Genomic DNA, 19,278 nt, shown 5'->3' on the forward strand with positions numbered 1-19,278 from the left:
GCCCACGCACAGCAAGGAGGAGTAGCCCCCGCTCGCCACAACTAGAGAAAAGCCCGTGTGCAGCAACAAAAACCCAGTGCAGCCAAGAATAAATAAATAAATTTATTAAAAAAAAAAAAAACAAGAAAGAACAACCTTGTCGGTACCTTGGAAATCCCTGACCTGATCCCCCGCCACTCGCAACCTTCTCCCAAACCCCAACCGTAACCATTGTCCCAATGTTATGATTCTTGCTTTTCTGTGGCCTGTTTTCCTGTAGCCTGTTTCACCTGTTTTAGGTAGAATCAATGTGCATGCATTATTTCATTGGACTTCGTTTTCATGTTGCTGTAATTCATTTGTTTGATTGACTTCAACCGTTTTCCCTGGTAAGGTTGCATATAATTTATGCATTCAACTGTTGATGGACATCTCCCTCAGTGCAAGGCTAATATGAGCATTGCTGCTTCCAGCACTCTGGTGTATATGTGCATTCAATTCCATGTGCTAGTTCTAGGAGTAGAAATCCTGGGTCATAAGATGTGCATGTCTTCAACTTTACGAGGTAAGACCAAACTGTTTTCTAAAGTGATCATGCCAATTAATACTTCCATCAGCAGTATATTAGAGCTTCCTTTACTCCACGTCTCTGTCAATACTTAGTATTTTCAGACATTAAAAGAAAAATTGCTTTTAGAAGATTAAGGAAGTTCTCCTCTATGGAGATAATTATGTCATGTTTCTCTTAACGTGGCAGATTGTATTTATTCATTTTTCTAATGTTAACCCTGCATTCCTGGAATATACCCAATTGGGTCATGATGTATAATCCTTTTTAGTTATTATTTGCTAAAATTTTATTTGGCATATTTGCATCTATGTTCACAAGTGAGCTTGGTCTGAATTTTCTTTTTTCATACAGTCTTTGTTGAGTTTTGGTGTCAAGTTTATGCTAGCCACTTCTTTTTCTAGTCTCCTGGATAATTTGTATGAGAATTGCATTATTTCTTCCTTAAATATTTAGTAGAACTCACTCCTGAAGGCATCTGGGCCTGGAATGTCTTTGTGGGAAGGTTTTAATGTATTTTATTGTTATAAGACTATTGTGGTATTCTATTTCTTTGTGATTTATATTTCGTAGGTTTTATTTTTGCAGGAATTTGCCTCTTTCATCTAGCTTTAAAATATTTGGGGCATAATATCCTCTTACTATCTTGTTAATTTCTGTGTCTTTGTGGTTATCCCCCTTTTCCTTCCTGATACAGCTCATTTGATTTTCTATTTTTCTTGCTCAGTCTTGCCAGAAATTCATCAATTTTGTTAATCTCTCCAAGAAACCAGCTTTTGGCATTTGTTCATTATTCTGTTAATATTTCATTAATTTCTGGGCTTATCTTTATTCTTTTGGAGAGGGTTTATTTATTTGCTTGTTTGCTGTTAGTTTCTTGAGACGATGTGATGGATAGCTTCTGTCTACCCTCCAGATCCGCTCTCCAACCTGCTCCTCCGTGTCCCAGGAGGCCGGTCTGTGTGGACTCCATCAATAGGGTGCCTGGCCTTCCAGCTTCTGATTGAATTTAGCCCAATGAGGAGACCTGGCCAAAACCAGAGGCAGGTAGAACAGTTAGGTCAGGCTATTTATTTCCCTGGGTTCCCCTGGCAGGGTTGCTCTGGGTTTGCTGCGTCTCTTGACTGAAAGGCAACACTTCTCTCAAGATGCCCTGCTCTACATGACACTTTCTCTGTCCAGGTTCTAGAAATTTCCTATGGGCCCAGGAATGCTTACAACAACCTCACTACTAGCATATTCTCTTTCAGTTTCCTTCATTCCACCCACACCTCTATAATTCATCCCTTTATAAGTAAAGCCTCCTTGAATTACCCTAATTTGAATGTGACGCCTATTATCTGCTAGGACCCCGACTGATACAAGTGGGTACAGAGTTTATTACTTTATATTGTATTCTTTTCTCATATGAATATTTAAGACTGTAAATTTTCACCTTAAGCATGATTTCTGCATCACACTGGTTTTGATATGTAATATTTTCATTCTTTCAGAATATGTCATAATTTCCATTGATTTCTTCTTTTACCCATAGATTATGGGTCTTCGTTGCTGCGTGCGGGCTTTCTCTAGTTGTGGTGAGCAGGGGTTACTCTTCTTGCAGTGTGTGGGCTTCTCATTGCGGTGGCTTCTCTTGTTGTGGAGCACGGGCTCTAGGCACACGGGCTTCAGTAGTTGTGGCCCGTGGGCTCTAGAGCACAGGTTCAGTATTTGTGCACACAGGCTTAATTGCTCCGCGGCATGTGGGATCTTCCCCAACCAGGGTTCGAACCTGTGTTCCCTGTACTAGCAGGTGGATTCCTAACCATTGCGCCACCAGGGAAGTCCCTCTAATAATGCACCTTGAGACCTATTTTTATCTGATAGTCACATAGTTACATCAGTTTTCTTTTGATTATCATTTGCAAGGCATATCTTTTGTTCATTCTTTTACTTTCATTCTATCTGCATTCTTATCTTTTAGATAGCTCTCTTGTAAATAGGATATATGGTATTTCTTTACGTATATCTCAGAACTCATCAGTTCTTACAAGAACTGGTTGTTTTTTTCTTTCTTTTTTTTTTTGGCCGTGCTATGTGACTGCAGGATCTTAGCTCCCCTACCAGGGATGGAACCAATGCCCCCTACAGTGGAAGCGTGGAGTCGTAACCACTGGATGGCCAGGGAATTCCCAAGAACCGTTTCTTATATGCAACTGAGAAAGATAATAGTCTGCCAATTAATCTGTAATGCAGTACTTTTTGAACTTATAATTATTACTCTATGAATATCAACAGAGCTCTTTTAGCATTTAGGTATAGATTTTTATCATATTTCATACCTTTTTCCTGGCTTTTTGTGCCATTCAAAGGCACTTTTTGTTTCCGTGCTGCATCATAGTATAATCTCTTTAAGTTACTTCTAAGAACTTATATTAAATTCAATGTGGATACAGCCACACTGTAGAAGGCAGCAAGGTGGATGTTATCAGAGGCTAGAAGGGTGTGATACTTGGTGAGGAGTGGTGAGACACTGGGGAGAACTGTGATCTGTGATGACTCAGCATACAGACAATGAGTTTGATAAACTGGCACCTCTAGAGAAGTGGTTAGAAAACAGAATGGTGGCAGAGTATGCAGCTGACAAGGAAAAAAAAAGAAAAAGAAAGAGACGAGTTTAGGAAAGACTCAGTCTTCATGCAAACAGGACTGAACAGAGAGAACCCAGAAACTCAGGAACCTGAAGCAGTCTCTTATACCCAACCAGTAAAAGATGAACCAGAGAACTGAGTGATCTGAGTGACAGGATTATCAAAATTGTTTGGCAACAGTTGTGGCCTCTCACAACCACTGTTTAAGGATTAAGGTGACCTGCTATAAATCCCTTCATTTGGACCAGAAAAGAGACCAAAGGTGAGGCTCTCCCACAGAGTCTGATCACAGCCTCACGGAGTCTGCAGTTCAGTTGGGAAAGAGAGCCAAGCCTCAGACAAAACTGTGGGGTGGCTCTTGGTACCCACAGAGGATTCACATAGGTAACAAGGCAGCTAAGTTTTGGAGAGTGCTCTACTGATCAAAAAGTACAAGCTGATACTAAAAACGTTCTTGACTGTTGAAATCTTAAAATGGCCTTTGAGCCTCCACCACCTGCAGGCAGGTCGGAGGCCTCACCCTCTGGGAGTTCTTGCCTTTTCATTATCCTCCTAGGTCATATAAGAAGACATTAGAGACTAAGCTTTCTGGGACTTCTTTGGTGGTCCAGTGGGTAAGACTATGTGCTCCCCATGCAGGGGCCCCGGGTTCAATCCCTGGTCAGGGAACTAGATTCGCATGCATGCCTCAACTAAGAGTTCGAATGCTGCAGCTAAAGATCCTGCGTGGCACAGCTAAGACCTGCGGCAGCCTAAATAAATAAAAAAATATTTTTTAAAAAAAGAGAGAGAGAATAAGCTTTCCTTGGGGGCTGAGTCACTTTCTTTGCCAACTTCCTGCCTTTGCCTCACCCTCTGCATTAGGCCCCAGATGTGCCTCCATAGAAAATCATTGAAAAGCCGCGATCGGACACCATGGCCTCCTTCTATAGAGAGGCCCAAACCGGCCACTTATTTATTTACTTTTTAATAAATTTATTTATTTATTTTTGGCTGCTTTGGGTCTTCGTTGGTGTGTTCAGGCTTTCTGTTGTTGCTATGAGCAGGGGCTGCTCTTCACTGCGGTGCGCAGCCTTCTCATTGTGTGGCTTCTCTTGCTGCGGAGCACGGGTTCTAGGCATGCAGGCTTCAGCAGTTGTTGGCATGTGGACTCAATTGTGTGACTCGTGGGCTCTAGGGCACAGGCTCAGTAGTTGTGGCGCACGGGCTTAGTTGCTCCGTGGCATGTGGGATCTTCCCAGACCAGGGCTGAAACCCATGTCCCCTGTACTGGCAGGCGGATTCTTAACCACTGCACCACCAGGGAAGTCCCCAGGCCACTTATTGACACTGGACTTGGGACTTGAACTCACAGCAGCTGAGTCAGAATCCAGCCTCATTTTCCAAACTGCATGGTCTTTCCACCCTTCCACATTGCCTCCTTACTGCTCTCCCTGCCTCGAACAGAGTGTGTGGCCTTCTTGGGTTTGGTTAGTGTCAATCTTGGATTGAGTATCTTCTGGACACTGATAATGTGCCTGCAATTCTACATGTTTTGAGAAGAGACTTACGGGATGACTTTGATGTCTTCTTTGCCATGCAGGATGTAGTCAATGACCTTGTAAAAGTTGATTTCCTAGGCAAAAGAGATAGAGACAGTGCTTCAGCAGGAGTGTGTTCTTGAGAAAGGCTTTGTTCTTTACCCTGTGCCCTGTGGTTTTCCAGAAGCACCAGCCTGACCTTCTAAGGGCGTGTCCCAGTGCCCCTGGAGCTCACTGTCCTCAGCTGACTCTCAGGGTTCAGTGTGCTCCTCCTTGGAACCAGCCCACAGTGGCCAGGCAGGGGCTGGGATCTGGGGCTGGGAAGAGACATAGGATTCCAAGGGAATCGGGGGTTCAATACAAGGAAAAAGAGAGAAGGATTGCTGGTGGAGTCTAGTGAGAGAGGGAGGTGGAAGGAGGCTTCTGTCCCATTTAGCATCATCATCAACCCAGCCATCTTCCATGTGGGGTCAGCTCCATGGTCACAGCCCCCTTTCTCCTTCACTCCTCCACTCAGCTGCTTTTTGCTGCGTCAGCTCTTGCAGACTTGCCTTCCCAATCATCCCTCATGCTTCCCAACTCACATTCCACCTCTTCCGTCCCTCCCGCCTCCTTACACCATTAAAACCCCTATTGTCTTAAATTAGACTTGTTCAATTCCATGACTTCCTAACATAGGGTTGGATACTGGCAGGCGGTTCCTTTTCCCTAGCTCTCCAGCGAAAAATCCATTACCTTATTGGAACGTGATGGGCAGGTTAGTAATAATCATTTTACAAATAGGAAAACTGAGACCGAGAGAGAGGAAAGGACTCATTTATAGTAAGACAGTAAGCCGGGACCAGAACCTTGGCCCCTGACTCCTGTGCTCAGAGCTCTTTCTACTGTCACTTAAGGTTAACAGCTTAAAATAGTGTTTTCCTCTCTGTAGCACTCTCACCTAGAAAGGGGGCTACTCAAAGTGTGGTCCCTGGACTGGTACCAGGCTGCAAACTATTTGTTACTATTCCATGATGAGATAAAAACAGAAATTGACAGTCAGTGTTTAGAAACTTTTACAGCAATTTGACTGAGTTAGGTTAGGTCTGTTGAAACTGATAATTTTAAAAAGACAAGTTTTGTATGTCTTTTAAAATTTTTACTTTTTGCATAGTAGATTTTTATCATATCTTGAAAAGTATCAGTCCAAGATAAATTGGAAATTAAAAAAAAATTGTTCCTCTACTACAGGTTATTTTGAGAAATATTGCCCTAGAGATTTAAATGTTGATACCTGGGCCCCATCAAGGCCTCTTGACTCAGAACCTCCACAAAGGGAAATTCCTCACCTAGTCAAGGGTGTCTAGTTGACGGGCAGTCGTGACCTTCTTCAGGCTCACGAGGGAGAGAGAGGCTCTGCTCCTCAACGCCCACCCTTGGAAGCAGCTACAGTGATTGAACCCTTCTAGAGCGGCTCCCATGGCATCGGCTGCTCCAGGGTAGGTATGAGCTCCCTGCAGTAGGAAGCATCCAAGGGAAGACCAGGTGAACCCCACAGCACGATGAAATGGAGTTAGGGATAGAGCTAAAGTGCAAAGACTCAGGCTGTGGTCTTGGTTCCACTATGTGTCCTTTCTGGGCCTCAGTTTCCCCAGCTGTAAAATCGGTGGTGTTTGTTTGTTGTTGGTGTCAAGTAGCAGAACCCTTTTCCCTAACAAAGCATGGGCCCTAATCCTATAAAGCAGAGGCAAGTAATGCCGCCCTAATGGAAGCAGAGTTGGATACATGGAGATCCTGCATCTCTCCTGGTTTTCCCTCACTCCCTGTCCTGTCCTCCTCTGCCCCCATTCACCCCTGGCCCAGGCAGCCACTGTGGGAGCCTTGGGTTCTAAAGATAATCTGGGAATTTAAAAAACTGAATTAGGGAATCCCTAAAGCTCCTTCCAGCTATGATTCTGAGACTATGGTTGGAGAGTTAGCATAGACAGTCTCTCATAGATTAAAATGCACATATTCTTTGACCCAGTAATTCTACATATGCTAATAAATCCTATCGATATATTCCCAAATGTAGGTAACAGCATTGTTTTCCCCATCTAGGGCTCTCAACCAGACTGCTTTAAAAAGTCTGGAGATAGCTGATATCTATCACTTGGAGATGGTTAAGCACACTGAGTTCCTGCGCATAGTGGATACTTTGCATGTCTCCAGAGCGAATAGCTGTATCTGTGCTGATAGGGAAAGATGACAAAATATACTTAAGTGGGAAAAGTAAGGCACAAAATAGAATCATCACACTTGTCAAGGGTGGTGGTGGTGGAATGTGTGTGTGTGTGTGTGTGTGTGTGTGTATGTATATACACACACACACACACACACACCCAGGAATGTCCATGGACATTTGGGAAAGGTAGACCGCTCACAGTGGCACAGTGGCTGCCTCAGGGCAGGCTGGATTTCTGTGCTGTGCTCTTTTGTATGGTGTGAGCTGTTCTCTGTGCTCACGTATTACTTTTTCAATAAATATAAATACATTGCGGTAAGAACATTTTAAAACAGTGAGGTCATATCCTGTGGGCGGTTCTAGAAATCAAAAGTGGCCCTGTTATCTGCTGGGACTTTGGTAGAGCTGTTTCCTTCTGGGAGGGGGAGATGGCCTTCTTGCTTCAGGGCCATCTGTCCTTGGGCCTGGGCTGTTCACTGCTCTCCCAGGGAAGCTGCTGGCTCCCCGGGCCTGGTAAACTGCCCTACCCAGGGGTCTCCATGAGATTCTTTTAGAAAGGTGAGAAATGGACTTTTTTTCTTTCAAACCCACAGGAGAATCAATTTTGCTTTCACAGAAAGCAACAAAAAGTTCAGTGTGCTTTAGGTAAACAGAACTTTTTCCACACACTGTAGCTCAGCCAAGTTGCTTTCAAGGCCATATTCACGTAGGAATTCACCAGCCTTCGGAAAGTCAAAACCAAGCCATCAATGAATGCCTTTGTCACCTTGCACCTAAGCAGCTGACGCTGTAACACAGGGTCTTTGAAAGAGACACATACAGCGAGAGCCAAATCATCATGCATGGAAATATACCAGTTTTAAAAGAAGTGCTATTTTTTTTTTCCATGAAGTCTACTTAGCCTTTTTCATAATTAAAAAACACACAGAACGCTTTATTTTTAAGAGGAGATGAAGTGAGGTGTAGTTGCATTGGGGGAACTTCAGAACCAAGATTTGGGGAGGTTAGTTGGTCAAAATCCAGATGAAGATTGTATTTCTAATGTGGATGTGGCAGATAAAGTGTGAGAGTGATGTTAGTAGGCAAAAGGATAAGTTAGAGCCTGATAGTTCTGTGGCTGTCCTGGAATTGGAGATGACCTCTGACCTCAGGGCTCAACTCAGAGAGCTGAATATTAAAGCAGCCCGGGAAACTGAAATTAATTGAAGTTGGTGGTGTCTGAAAGCTATGGTGATCTCTATTCTATATAGTTCCTAGAATTCTAAATTTTAGGAACAAGTCCAGCTCATATGTGAATTAGATGAAAAGCTCTGTAGTAACATCTCAGCTATGCCAACACAAAAAGCTGTACTTAAAAAGGAAAAACGTCCCCAAATAGTTTTCTGACAGCAGCACATGATGTCAGCCTTGAAGACTCAGTCTTCCCAAATGAAATCATGAAATTGTGTGGGCAAAAGAGTAGTTTGAAACTGGACAGTGCCAGGTTATAAAGGTCATTTTGGGTAAAGCAGAACAGACAGTTTAGATTCCAACGTTGAAATCTTTTCTGGTGTGTATACGAAGCTCACAGGCCAGGGTGTTAATTCTAAATCCCTAGACTTTGAATTAAGATTAAATAAAGTCTGTCACACACACACACACACACACACACACACACACACGGACAGACACATACACACGCTGTCCTTTATCTTTATTTTGGGTAGGGTTAGTGTTGGCTGGGGGGAATCAGGCCTCCTAGCAGAAATTGACATACCATTTCAGACAGGCTGGAAGGTTTTGTGGAAAGCACGCTGGACTAAAACTCAATTCAGGACACGACTCTGCTGCTTACCTATTGTATGTGGCCTCAGCTAAAGTCATTCTGTCATTCTACAGGTTCTATAGGCCATTTGAGTGCCGGGTCTGTTTACCCTGCTGCATCTTTACATCCCCACACATTTCATTTCAGCTTCTCTAAAGTGTTTGTGCCTCATCTTTAAAATGTAGCAATAGTAGGAAACCAGAGGTCACAAACTGAAGTGCCAAGAGAGACCTGATAGAAACATAAATGAGAGGAGGAGGCCAGGGGTGTACAAGAGGGAGTCGGGGGCACTGTGCAAACTAGAGAGTTCAGGCCACACGTTGCAAGGAGGCGGCCGCTACTCAGCTCCAATCAAATTTACCCTGCAGGACTGTGGGTCCAGTTTTGACTGATCTGCCACCTTTTGAAAAGAAACTGAGAATCTAGATGTTTATCAGAAATACCTTGATTTTTAAGTGCTAAGTTGCAAATTCAAAACTGTTTTAAAGTGAAAGCAAAGAAAAACTAAAAAAACGTATGTAGCCAAACACATTTACCTATTGGCTGGGATTGACCTTCTGGCTATCAATTTGTACATTTTAGATTAGATTTTAAGGTTATTTGTAGCTTTAATTGTCTACAGTTTTCCTGCTGGGTGGATCCTTGAGCAGGTTGCTTGATCTTTCTGGAGTTCTTTCCTCATCTATGGAATGAGAATATTTATTCCTCCTTTGTCAGTGCCACCGGGTTATTGTGAAACTCCAGTGAGATATTAAAATACCTTGCAAATTACAGGGCTTGAGCAATTGTGAGGAGTTATCATAATTTCAAGGGAGACAACCCAACCCAGAGAAGATAAATACTGAAGTGGTAAAGACACTTCAGCAGGGCCTACAGTGCCTTACTCGTTTGCATTTCATTAAACATTTGATCATATTGGACGGGCTAGAGAGAGACCTACCCTTCCATCTGGAGTCCTGGGACCAGAGTAGGGTGGAGCCTCACCCATCAGGACTGGCCACACGTCAAAAAATTCCTAGGAATGAGAAAAACAATAATTATGTGTCTTGAAAGTAGATCAGAAAAAGATTAAGAAAAGAAGACTACCTGTATGAGTCATCTATCACTGAAATCTGGAAGATGGGCAGAGCTCAGTGAAACCAAAGGTTGGAAGGGCTACAAGATTCACTAGAGTTGGAGAATGTCAGTCATGTCTGTGCTTTGAGATGTATCAATATCATCAGAACTGGATCTGTCTAGGGACTTCCCTGGTGGTGCAGTGGTTAAGAATCCGCCTGCCAATGCAGGGGACACGGGTTCGATCCCTGGTCTGGGAAGATCCCACATGCCGTGGAGCAACTAAGCCCCTGCACCAGAACTACTGAGCCTGCGCTCTAGAGCCCGCGAGCCACAACTACTGAAGCCCATGCGCCTACAGCCCGTGCTCCACAACAAGAGAAGCCACTGCGATGAGAAGCCAACGCACTGCAGCAAAGAGTAGCCCCCACTCGCTGCAACTAGAGAAGGCCTGCACGCAGCAACAAAGATCTAACACAGCCAAAAAATAAATAAAAAATTAAAAAAAAAAAAAAAGAACTGGATCTATCTAATCAATAACCAAGAAGTGGGAGTTAGGTTGGAGCACCCTCATACACCCTGTGCTGTGGGACATGAGAGGGAAAATGGGAACTCTATGGCTAAGAAATTTACCTTAAGTATTAATACATGCTAAACATGTGAGCAAACAGCTGCAACGATGTTTCTTGCAGTATCATTTATAGCAGTGAAAAATCAGAAAAAACCTAAGTGTCCAATAGGAGGGGACTTATTAAATCAATTATGGTACGTCTAGTAACAGTGATGTTACTGTTGTGTAGGTATTGATTAAAAAGATGTCCATGATACACTGATGAGTAAAAAATGTGAGGTGACAAAAATAGATAAATCATGTGACCCCAGTGTTTATATAGAAAATGCTGTCAAAGTATTCACAACAAAGCCTTAACAACTGGTTTTCTCTGGGGGATTGGAATGAGATTATACTTTATTTAGCAATTATTCCCTAATAAAATTTATGGCTTTTGTAATAGGGAAAAAAATTTTTTTCCAGATAAGAAAGAAAGGACAAACAATGGTGCCAAATATGGATGGATAGACCCATATCTGGGCTCCAATAGGAGAGGATGACACCTGTAAGACAACTAGCAAAGACAGGGGCAGAGAGAGGAGAGAAGAGCGTTGGCAAAGGCTCTGCATGGTCACACAGCCCCAGGAGAAGAAACTGGGAAGCCATGCAGGCGCTCCCTTGCTATTTCTCCGCTGGTTTTCCTACCACACACACAGCTGCACAGCTTGTGTTGGGTCAAATCTGGGCCTGGCGGAGGAGGCCTCTGTCCTCCAGTGCCTCTCTGTTCATTTATCTGCTGGTATTTAGGGACCATGATCCATTAGCTCTGGGTTATTGTGGCCAGGATGCTTCTTGACCTCTCTCTCTTGTTTGAACATGTTTGTCATGGTGGTTTGTTCTAATATCATCCAGGGGGCAAGCAGAAGGGACTCCACATGAAATTCAGATTTCACATCCTCACCCTTCTGCCCAGTTGGGCTCTTCTCTTGACTACCAACAACACGAAGCAATTTAATTCTGGGTGAAAATGTGAACTGGAGACTTACCTAAGCTCCACAACATGTTTGCTGTTAGATAGAGAGAGATGGACAAGGCACAGTTTATGCCCTGGAGGAATCTGCTATGTCATGGAGGAGAGAATTAAGCCCTCAAGTAACTTTAGTAAGGTAGATGGGGTAAGAACCAAAACAGTAATAAAAGGAGAACACAAATGTTAGAGGAGACCAGAAGAAGGACATGGGGCTGACACTGTCAAAGTCAAACTGAGTGATTCTGAAGATTGTCCCAAGGAGAAGCAGATGTTATCAACAAAGGGTTGGGTGGAATATGGGGCATGTTTATGCTTGCCTTCCTCTGTCTCAATCTCTCTCTCTCTTTTTTATTTCTAAACAGCTTTTTTGAGATATAATTCATATACCATACGATCCACCCAGTTTAAGTGTACAATTCAGTGACCTTTATTGACTTTTTTCATAATGTCAATACTTCAGGTGAGAGCTTAGCTACCTGGGGTGGGGTGGTGTCGGGGGAGGTGGAGAAGCCTAGGTTCTTAGAGTGATTATAGGCAGCCCAGCCCACTTCTCATTGCTAGATTGTTCCATCTATTGGGGATGACTAAGTCAGGATATTCTTGCTTAAATGTAACTTTCCCTTTTGAGGGGGAGTTCAAAAGAAACAGAGGGCAGAACACTGCAGCTCAGAGCTGTGTTCAGATCCTTTAAGGTTCAAACTGAACACCTTAAAATGGTGATCAGTTTGCACCTCCAAATTTCTTTTGAATTTAACCACTCAGAAATTCTTTTGATTAAAAAAAAGAACCATCCATTTGTACGAATTCATTTGCTACTTCCTGAAGGAGTATAAAAGTACTTATTGCTGGATTTAGCCATATTTGGCAAAATACTTGATTCAAGAATTTACAAGAATCAAATGGACAGTTGGACTAGTACCAGAGGTTCCCTAAAATCAGTATATGGCCCAACTGCACCAGAATCACTTAGGGAGCTATTTTAAAGGCAAAAGTCAGAATAATAAACCCATGGGCATATGGAAATCTGTTATATGGTAAAACGGCATATCAAAATGGTGGCATTTCAAAACAGTGGAGAAAGGGTAGACTGTTCTTTAAATGGGGAATTATGAGGGGGGCACAAAATTTATCCCTACCTTATACCATAACATATTGATAATTTCAAAAGATGAGTGAAAGATGAAGATATATTAATCAAAACACATCAGATTATTTCAGACTATAATATTAAGGTTGAGGAAGTCTTTTTTAAACAAAATTCAGAACGCAGAAACCATAAAAGAAAATTTAAATCTTCTGTATGATGAAAGATGTCATAAACAAAGTTAAAATGTAATCCATAGAAAGGGAAAATATGGTTGCAGCCTACGTGACAGAGATATAGTCTATATCATGGATAAAGCACTTCTATATTTTAATAAGAAATAGACAAAGAATTCAATTTTAAAGGTGGAAAAATGGGCATATATTGCCCAGAAAGATCTGGGCAATATATAGAAGAAAAAAAGTTAACTCACAAATAAACATATAAATGTATTTACCCTCACTTGGTAATCAGTGAAAAAACAATTAGAAAAAAACCAATAACATTTTTTGCCCATTTAAGTAGGAAAAATAAAAAGATTTATGATATACAGAATTGGCAGGAGTTTGGAGAAATGGAATTCTCATGCAGTGCGAGTGTGAGTATAAAATGATTTAGCCTTTAGAGGGAAAATTTTGGGAAAGCAAAATAAAAATTTTTTCTTAGTAATGTACTTCCACAGCTTTGTCCTATAGATAGTCTCTGTCAAGTGTGCAGGAATTTAACTCCAAGGTTGTTCATTATAGCATTGTCTTTAATTGCAAGACTATTTAGAAATGATTTAAACGCCCAGAAATAGGGGAAAGGATAAATTAATTATGGTATATCCATACTATTTAGAAGAATGAGGTAAATCTATGTGGACTAAAGAACAAAGAAAGAGGATTTCTACTCCTATTAATGGTGGCCAGTTTGTTTCAGACCAGTCCTCCAACTGAGAATTATTATGAAATCTGGACTGTATATGTGTATGTGTGCATATGTGTATATAAACATTTGTTTGAAGGAATCATAGAGCTAGCAAGGCAGCAAGGACTTGATGGGCCAAGATCCCACAGAGAAGGGAAGCCCAGAGATGTGAGCCTAATGTCTGATTCAGCTTTTCCTCTTGATTGCCTTGCTGATACCAAAGATGCTGTGGAGCAGCTGGGAAGCTGCACAGACTTACTGGGCTAGTAGGATAAAACTGGAATTCAGGGCCTGCCAAGGAGGAGGAACCCTTGAAATCAACCCAGGTTTCAGCTGGCCCTTCTTAAAGGTTTATACCCTAGGAGTAAAAGTGAATCAGAAACAGAACATCCCTTGCAAAAACTGAAGACCAGCTTCAAATCAGCTCAATCCCTGATTGGATTCAGGTGCTCTGCCTTTATCTCAACCGCTAGCCAGAAGTAACATAAATCCCCTTTGGAGGAACATAACATTGCCCAGAGTTTCAAATCATCTCTAAAATGTTTTATACATGTCTCTAATGTTCAAACAAAAATAAATAGTCATGTACAAGATAAGGATTAACTGAAAATCAAGAGATAAAACAGACTATAGAAAGACAGCCATAGAATATATCTACAGATATTATAGCTCTCAGACCCAGACTCTAAAATAACTGATTATGTCCAAGAAATCAAATACAGAATAGAGAATTTTAGAAGAGCACTGGAAACCTCAAGAAAGATGAAATGGAAATTCTAAAATTGAAAAATACCTGAAATTAAGAACTCAATGGATAGTTTTAACAGCCAATTAGACACAACTGAAGATTCATGGATAGATCAGAAGAAATATTCAAACTAAAAAACAAAAATATAAAAGGGCAGGAAATACAGAAAGGAGTGTAAGAGACATAAAACATGATGAAAAACTCTAGTATATAATGACAAACTTAGAGGTCTTTTACCACTGCATATCAAGATATTTTATAGAGGTACTATAATTAACACAGTATGGTATTGCAAAAGAATAGATAAATATACCAAGGGAACAAAATAGTCCAGAAACAGACCCAATATATGGACACTTGATTGATGATAGAGGTATGATAGAGAAAGATGGTCTTTTCAGTAGAACAGTATGGGAGAAGGATGGTCTTTTAAAGTACTGGTCAATTGGATATCTGTATGGGAAAAATTAATATTGACACTACTTCATGCTATACATTTTAGAAATGTCAGGTAGATTGTAGAGCTGTATGTGAAAGTTAACATAGGTGAATATCTTTATCGCCTTGGGGCCAGGAAAGATTTCTTAAATAGGGCATAAAAACCAATAACCATAAAGGAAAAGATTGATAAATTGGGCTACATTATAATTTAAAACTTACATTTATCAAAACATAAGATAATGAGAGCACAGTATGAGAGAAGATATTTGCAATGTTGCATTCAACAGAGGACCCATATCCAGAATTTGTTAAGAACTCTGACAAATAAGTAAGACAAAAACATACAATAGAATGAAAAACATGGGGAAAAGACTTGAACAGGCACTTCACAAAAGATATCCAAATGGTCAATAAACATAAAGCTTCCTGGTCATTATGTGACACATGTTAATACCCAAAGAGATAACACTACACACCCACCAAAATGGCTAAATTAGTAAGATGGCAATACCAAGTATTAGTGAGGACGCCCCCTACATTGCTGGTGGGAGGGTAAAATGGTCCAATAATTTTGAAAATCAGATTGGCAATATCAAAACTATTACCCAGAAGAGTAATACTAAAGGTAATTCTTACCTTTAACAATTGTGAATCACTATATTGTACACCAGTAACTTATATAATATTGTACATCAACTGTACTTCAATTAAAAAAAAAGCTAGGGACTTCCCTGGTGGTCCAGTGGTTGACAATCTGCCTTCCAATGCAGGGGACGCAGGTTCGATCCCTGGTCAGGGAACTGAGATCCCCCATGCCACGGGGTAACTAAGCCCGTGTGCCACAGCTACTGAGACCGCACACCTCAACTAGAGAGCCTGTGCGTCACAAACTACCGAACCCATGCACCACAACTAGAGAGAAGCCAGTGCACCACAAGGAAAGATCCTGCATGCTGCAACTAAGACCCGACGTGGCCATGAATAAATGAATATTAAAAAAAAAAAGGGCTTCCCTGGTGGCGCAGTGGTTGAGAGTCCGCCTGCTGATGCAGGGGACGCGGGTTCATGCCCTGGTCCAGGAAGATCCCACATGCCGCGGAGCGGCTGGGCCCATGAGCCGTGGCCGCTGAGCCTGCACATCCGGAGCCTGTGCTCCGCAAAGGGAGAGGCCACAGCAGTGAGAGGCCCGCGCACCGCAAAAAAAAAAAAAAAAAGCTATTACCCAGAATTTCTACTCCCAGGTAAATACCTAACTGAAATGGGAAATGGGTCCAACTGTGTACCAAAAAATATGTACTAGAGTGTTCATAATAGCAATATTCATAAAATCCCACACCTGGAAATGCAAATGTCCATCAACAGTAGAATAAATAAATACTTTGCAGATTATTCATATAATGGAATATTCCACAAGAATGAAAATTAATGAACTAATGCTATGAGGAGCAATCAGAATGAATCTTACAACCCAAAGGTTGATCAAAAGAAGCCAGACGCAAAAGAGTATGTATTTATATGATTCCATTTATATGAACTTCAAAGATAGGCAAAACTCACATGGCTTTAAAGGTCAGATAGTGGTTACCTTTAGGGAGGAAGGGGTGGGAGTTACTGGAAAGGGGTAAGAAAGGAGCCAGTTATGTTCTATTTCTTCATCTTGGTGGTAGTTAAGTGGGATGTTCATTCTGTGGTAATTCATCGAACTATTCTCCTGTAATTAGCGCTCTTTTCTGTGTGTATGTTATGTGTATGTATGTTGTCTTAAAAGAATCCACATGTACTGATAAAAAAGAATCCACATGTACTGATAAAAATTATGTTCACAGAACATTATGTAAAAAAGGCAGACTGTCGTGTAACCCAGCAATGTTTATTTATTTCATTTTACTTTATTTTTTTTAATTGGGTTATCTTTTTATTGTTGAGTTGTAGGAAGTTTTTTATTTTTTCCCTTCATGAGCAAAGCATCAAACTTAAAAAAATATTGAAGTATAGTGGATTTACAATTTTGTGTTAGTTTCAGGTGTGCAGCAAAGTGATTGTTATATATATATATATTTTCCATTATAGGTTATCACAAGATATTGAGTATAGTTCCCTGTGCTATACAGTAAATCCTTGTTGCTTATCTATTTTACGTATAGTAATTCGTATCTGTTAATCCCATACTCCTAATTTTTTTTAACTTTTTATTTTATATTATAGCCGGTTAACAATGTTGTGATGGTTTCAGGTGCACAGCAGAGTGACTCAGCCAGGCTGCCACATAACGTTGAGCAGAGTTCCCTGTGCTATACAGTAGGTCCTTGTTGGTTATCCATTTTATTTTATTTTATTTTTAAAAATTTTATTTTGGCTGCGCTGGCTCTTCCTTGAGGCACGTGGGCTCTTCGTTGTGGTGTGCGGGCTTCTCTCTGGTTGTGGCACCGAGCACGCAGGCTCAGTATTTGCAGCGCGTAGGCTTAGTTGCCCCGCTGCATGTGGGATTAGTTCCCAGACCAGGGATTGAAACTGCATCCCTCTACAGCCACCTCTTACACCTCAGCTTCAGCTTCTCCTTCTTGGGCAAAACAGCCTTGGCCTCGGCACCTCTCCTGATGGAGGTGATGCCCCTTGCGTCCATGCCCATCTTCAGCACCAAGGCACTGGGGTCTTTCGTGGTCCCAGCAAAGACATTGGCATTCATGCCACTCCGTCCCCCCGACTCCACCAGCCGAGGCCTGCAGAGGGGCTGCCTCCCATGGGGGGGGCCTGGGGCTGGGCGTGGCCTCCGCTGTGGACCTCACGGTAGCCTGGTGCACCCAGGCCCGCAGGCCCCTCACTTTCCCCATGTCCCCGGCAGAGACCTACCTGGTTATCCATTTTAAAGACAGCAGTGTGTACACGTCTATTTCAAACTCCCTAACTATCCCTTCTCCCCACCCTTCCCCCTTGGTAACCATAAGTTCGTTCTCTAAGTCTGTCCATACTCCTAATTTTAAGAGTTCTTTTTATATTCTACATACTAGACTTTATCAGACATACGATTTGCAAATATTTTCTCCTATTCTATGGATTGTCTTTTCACTTTCTTCATTAGTGTCCTTTCAAGCACAAATGTTTTAGATTTTGATGGAGCCCAATTTATCTGGTTTTCCTTTGGTTACTAGTGCTTTTGATGTCATATCGAAGAAACTGTTGCCTAATCCAAGGCCACAAAGATTTTACATCTGTGTTTTCTTCTAAGAGATTTTATAGTTTAAGGTTTGTGCTCCATTTTGAGTTAATTTTTGTATATGATGTGAAGTAGGACCCCAAATTCATTCTTTAGCATGTGGATATCCAGTTATTCCAGCACCATTTGTTAAAAGGACTATTCTTTCCCCTTTGAACGGTCTCGCCACCCTTGTTGAAAATCAATTGACCATGGTTTTTATACGTGACCAGGGTTTTACTTTGCTAGTACTTTGTTGAAGATTTTTTGCATCTGTATTCTGTAGGGTTTTTGGTCTGTAGGGTTTTTTCTTGTGATATCTTTGGTGTCAGGGTAATACTGGCCTCATAGAATGAGTAGGGAAATGTTCTATCCTCTTTTATTTTTGTAAGAGTTTGTGAAGGATTGGCATTAATTTTTCTTTGAATATTTGGTGGAATTCATCCGTGAAAATATGTGGCTGTGGGCTTTTCTTTGTAGGAAGTTTTTTTAAATTACTAACTCGATCTCTTTATTTGTTATACGTCTAGTTAGATTTTCTATTTCTTTTTTTAATTTAATTTTTATTTTCTATTGGAGTATAGTTGATTTACAATGTTGTATTAATTTCAGGTATATGGCTAAGTGATTCCATTATATATATACATATATCCATTCTTTTTCAGATTCTTTACCCATATAGGTTATTACAGAATATTGAGTAGATTTCCCTGTGCTACAGGTCCTTGTTGATTATCTATTTTATATATAGTAGTGTATATATGTTAATTCCAAACTCCTAATTTATCCCTCCTCTCCACATTTCCCCTTTGGTAACCATAAGTTTGTTTTTTTGTTGTTTTTAAATTTATTTATTTATTTATTTATGGCTGTGTTGGGTCTTCGTTTCTGTGCGAGGGCTTTCTCTAGTTGTGGCAAGCGGGGGCCACTCTTCATCGCGGTGCGCTGGCCTCTCACTATCACGGCCTCTCGTTGCGGAGCACAGGCTCCAGATGCGCAGGCTCAGTAATTGTGGCTCACGGGCCCAGTTGCTCTGTGGCACGTGGGATCTTCCCAGACCAGGGCTCGAACCCGTGTCCCCTGCATTGGCAGGCAAAGTCTCAACCACTGCACCACCAGGGAAGCCCCATAAGTTTGTTTTTGAAGTCTGTGAGTCTGTTTCTGTTTCATAAATAAGTTCATTTGTGTCATTTTTTTTTAGATTCCACATATAAGTGATATATGATATTTGTCTTTGTCTGACTTACTTCACTTAGCATAATAATCTCTAGGTCCATCCATGTTGCTGCAAATGGCATTATTACATTCTTTTTTATGGCTTAGTAATATTCCATTGTATATATGTACCACATCTTCTTTATCCATTCTTCTGTCGATGGACACTTAGGTTGCTTTCATGTCTTGATTACGAATACTGCTGCTATGAACATAGGGGTACATATATCTTTTTGAATTATAGTTTTGTCCGGATATATGCCCAGGAGTGGGATTGCTGGATCATATGGTAATTTTATTTTTAGTTTTCTGAGGAACCTCTGTACTCTTCTCCATAGTGGCTGTACC

The 19,278-nt window shown here is 41.3% G+C and overlaps 1 protein-coding gene across 2 annotated transcripts in view; it reads right to left on the reverse strand.

Annotated features, from left to right (window-relative positions):
- PDE6A (phosphodiesterase 6A) overlaps window positions 1–19,278 on the reverse strand; it is a 68,864-nt gene that overhangs the window by 37,615 nt on the left and 11,971 nt on the right. For both annotated transcript variants that reach the window (XM_060146473.1, XM_060146472.1), the window contains 2 exons: window positions 9,645–9,719; window positions 4,728–4,792 (listed from right to left, as the gene is read on the reverse strand). In XM_060146473.1, coding sequence (XP_060002456.1) covers window positions 4,728–4,792; window positions 9,645–9,719 — 140 coding nt within the window. The remainder of the gene's footprint in view (window positions 1–4,727; window positions 4,793–9,644; window positions 9,720–19,278) is intronic.

This window comes from Lagenorhynchus albirostris, chromosome 3 (genome assembly GCF_949774975.1).
Source record: "Lagenorhynchus albirostris chromosome 3, mLagAlb1.1, whole genome shotgun sequence".
NCBI lineage: Eukaryota > Metazoa > Chordata > Mammalia > Artiodactyla > Delphinidae > Lagenorhynchus > Lagenorhynchus albirostris.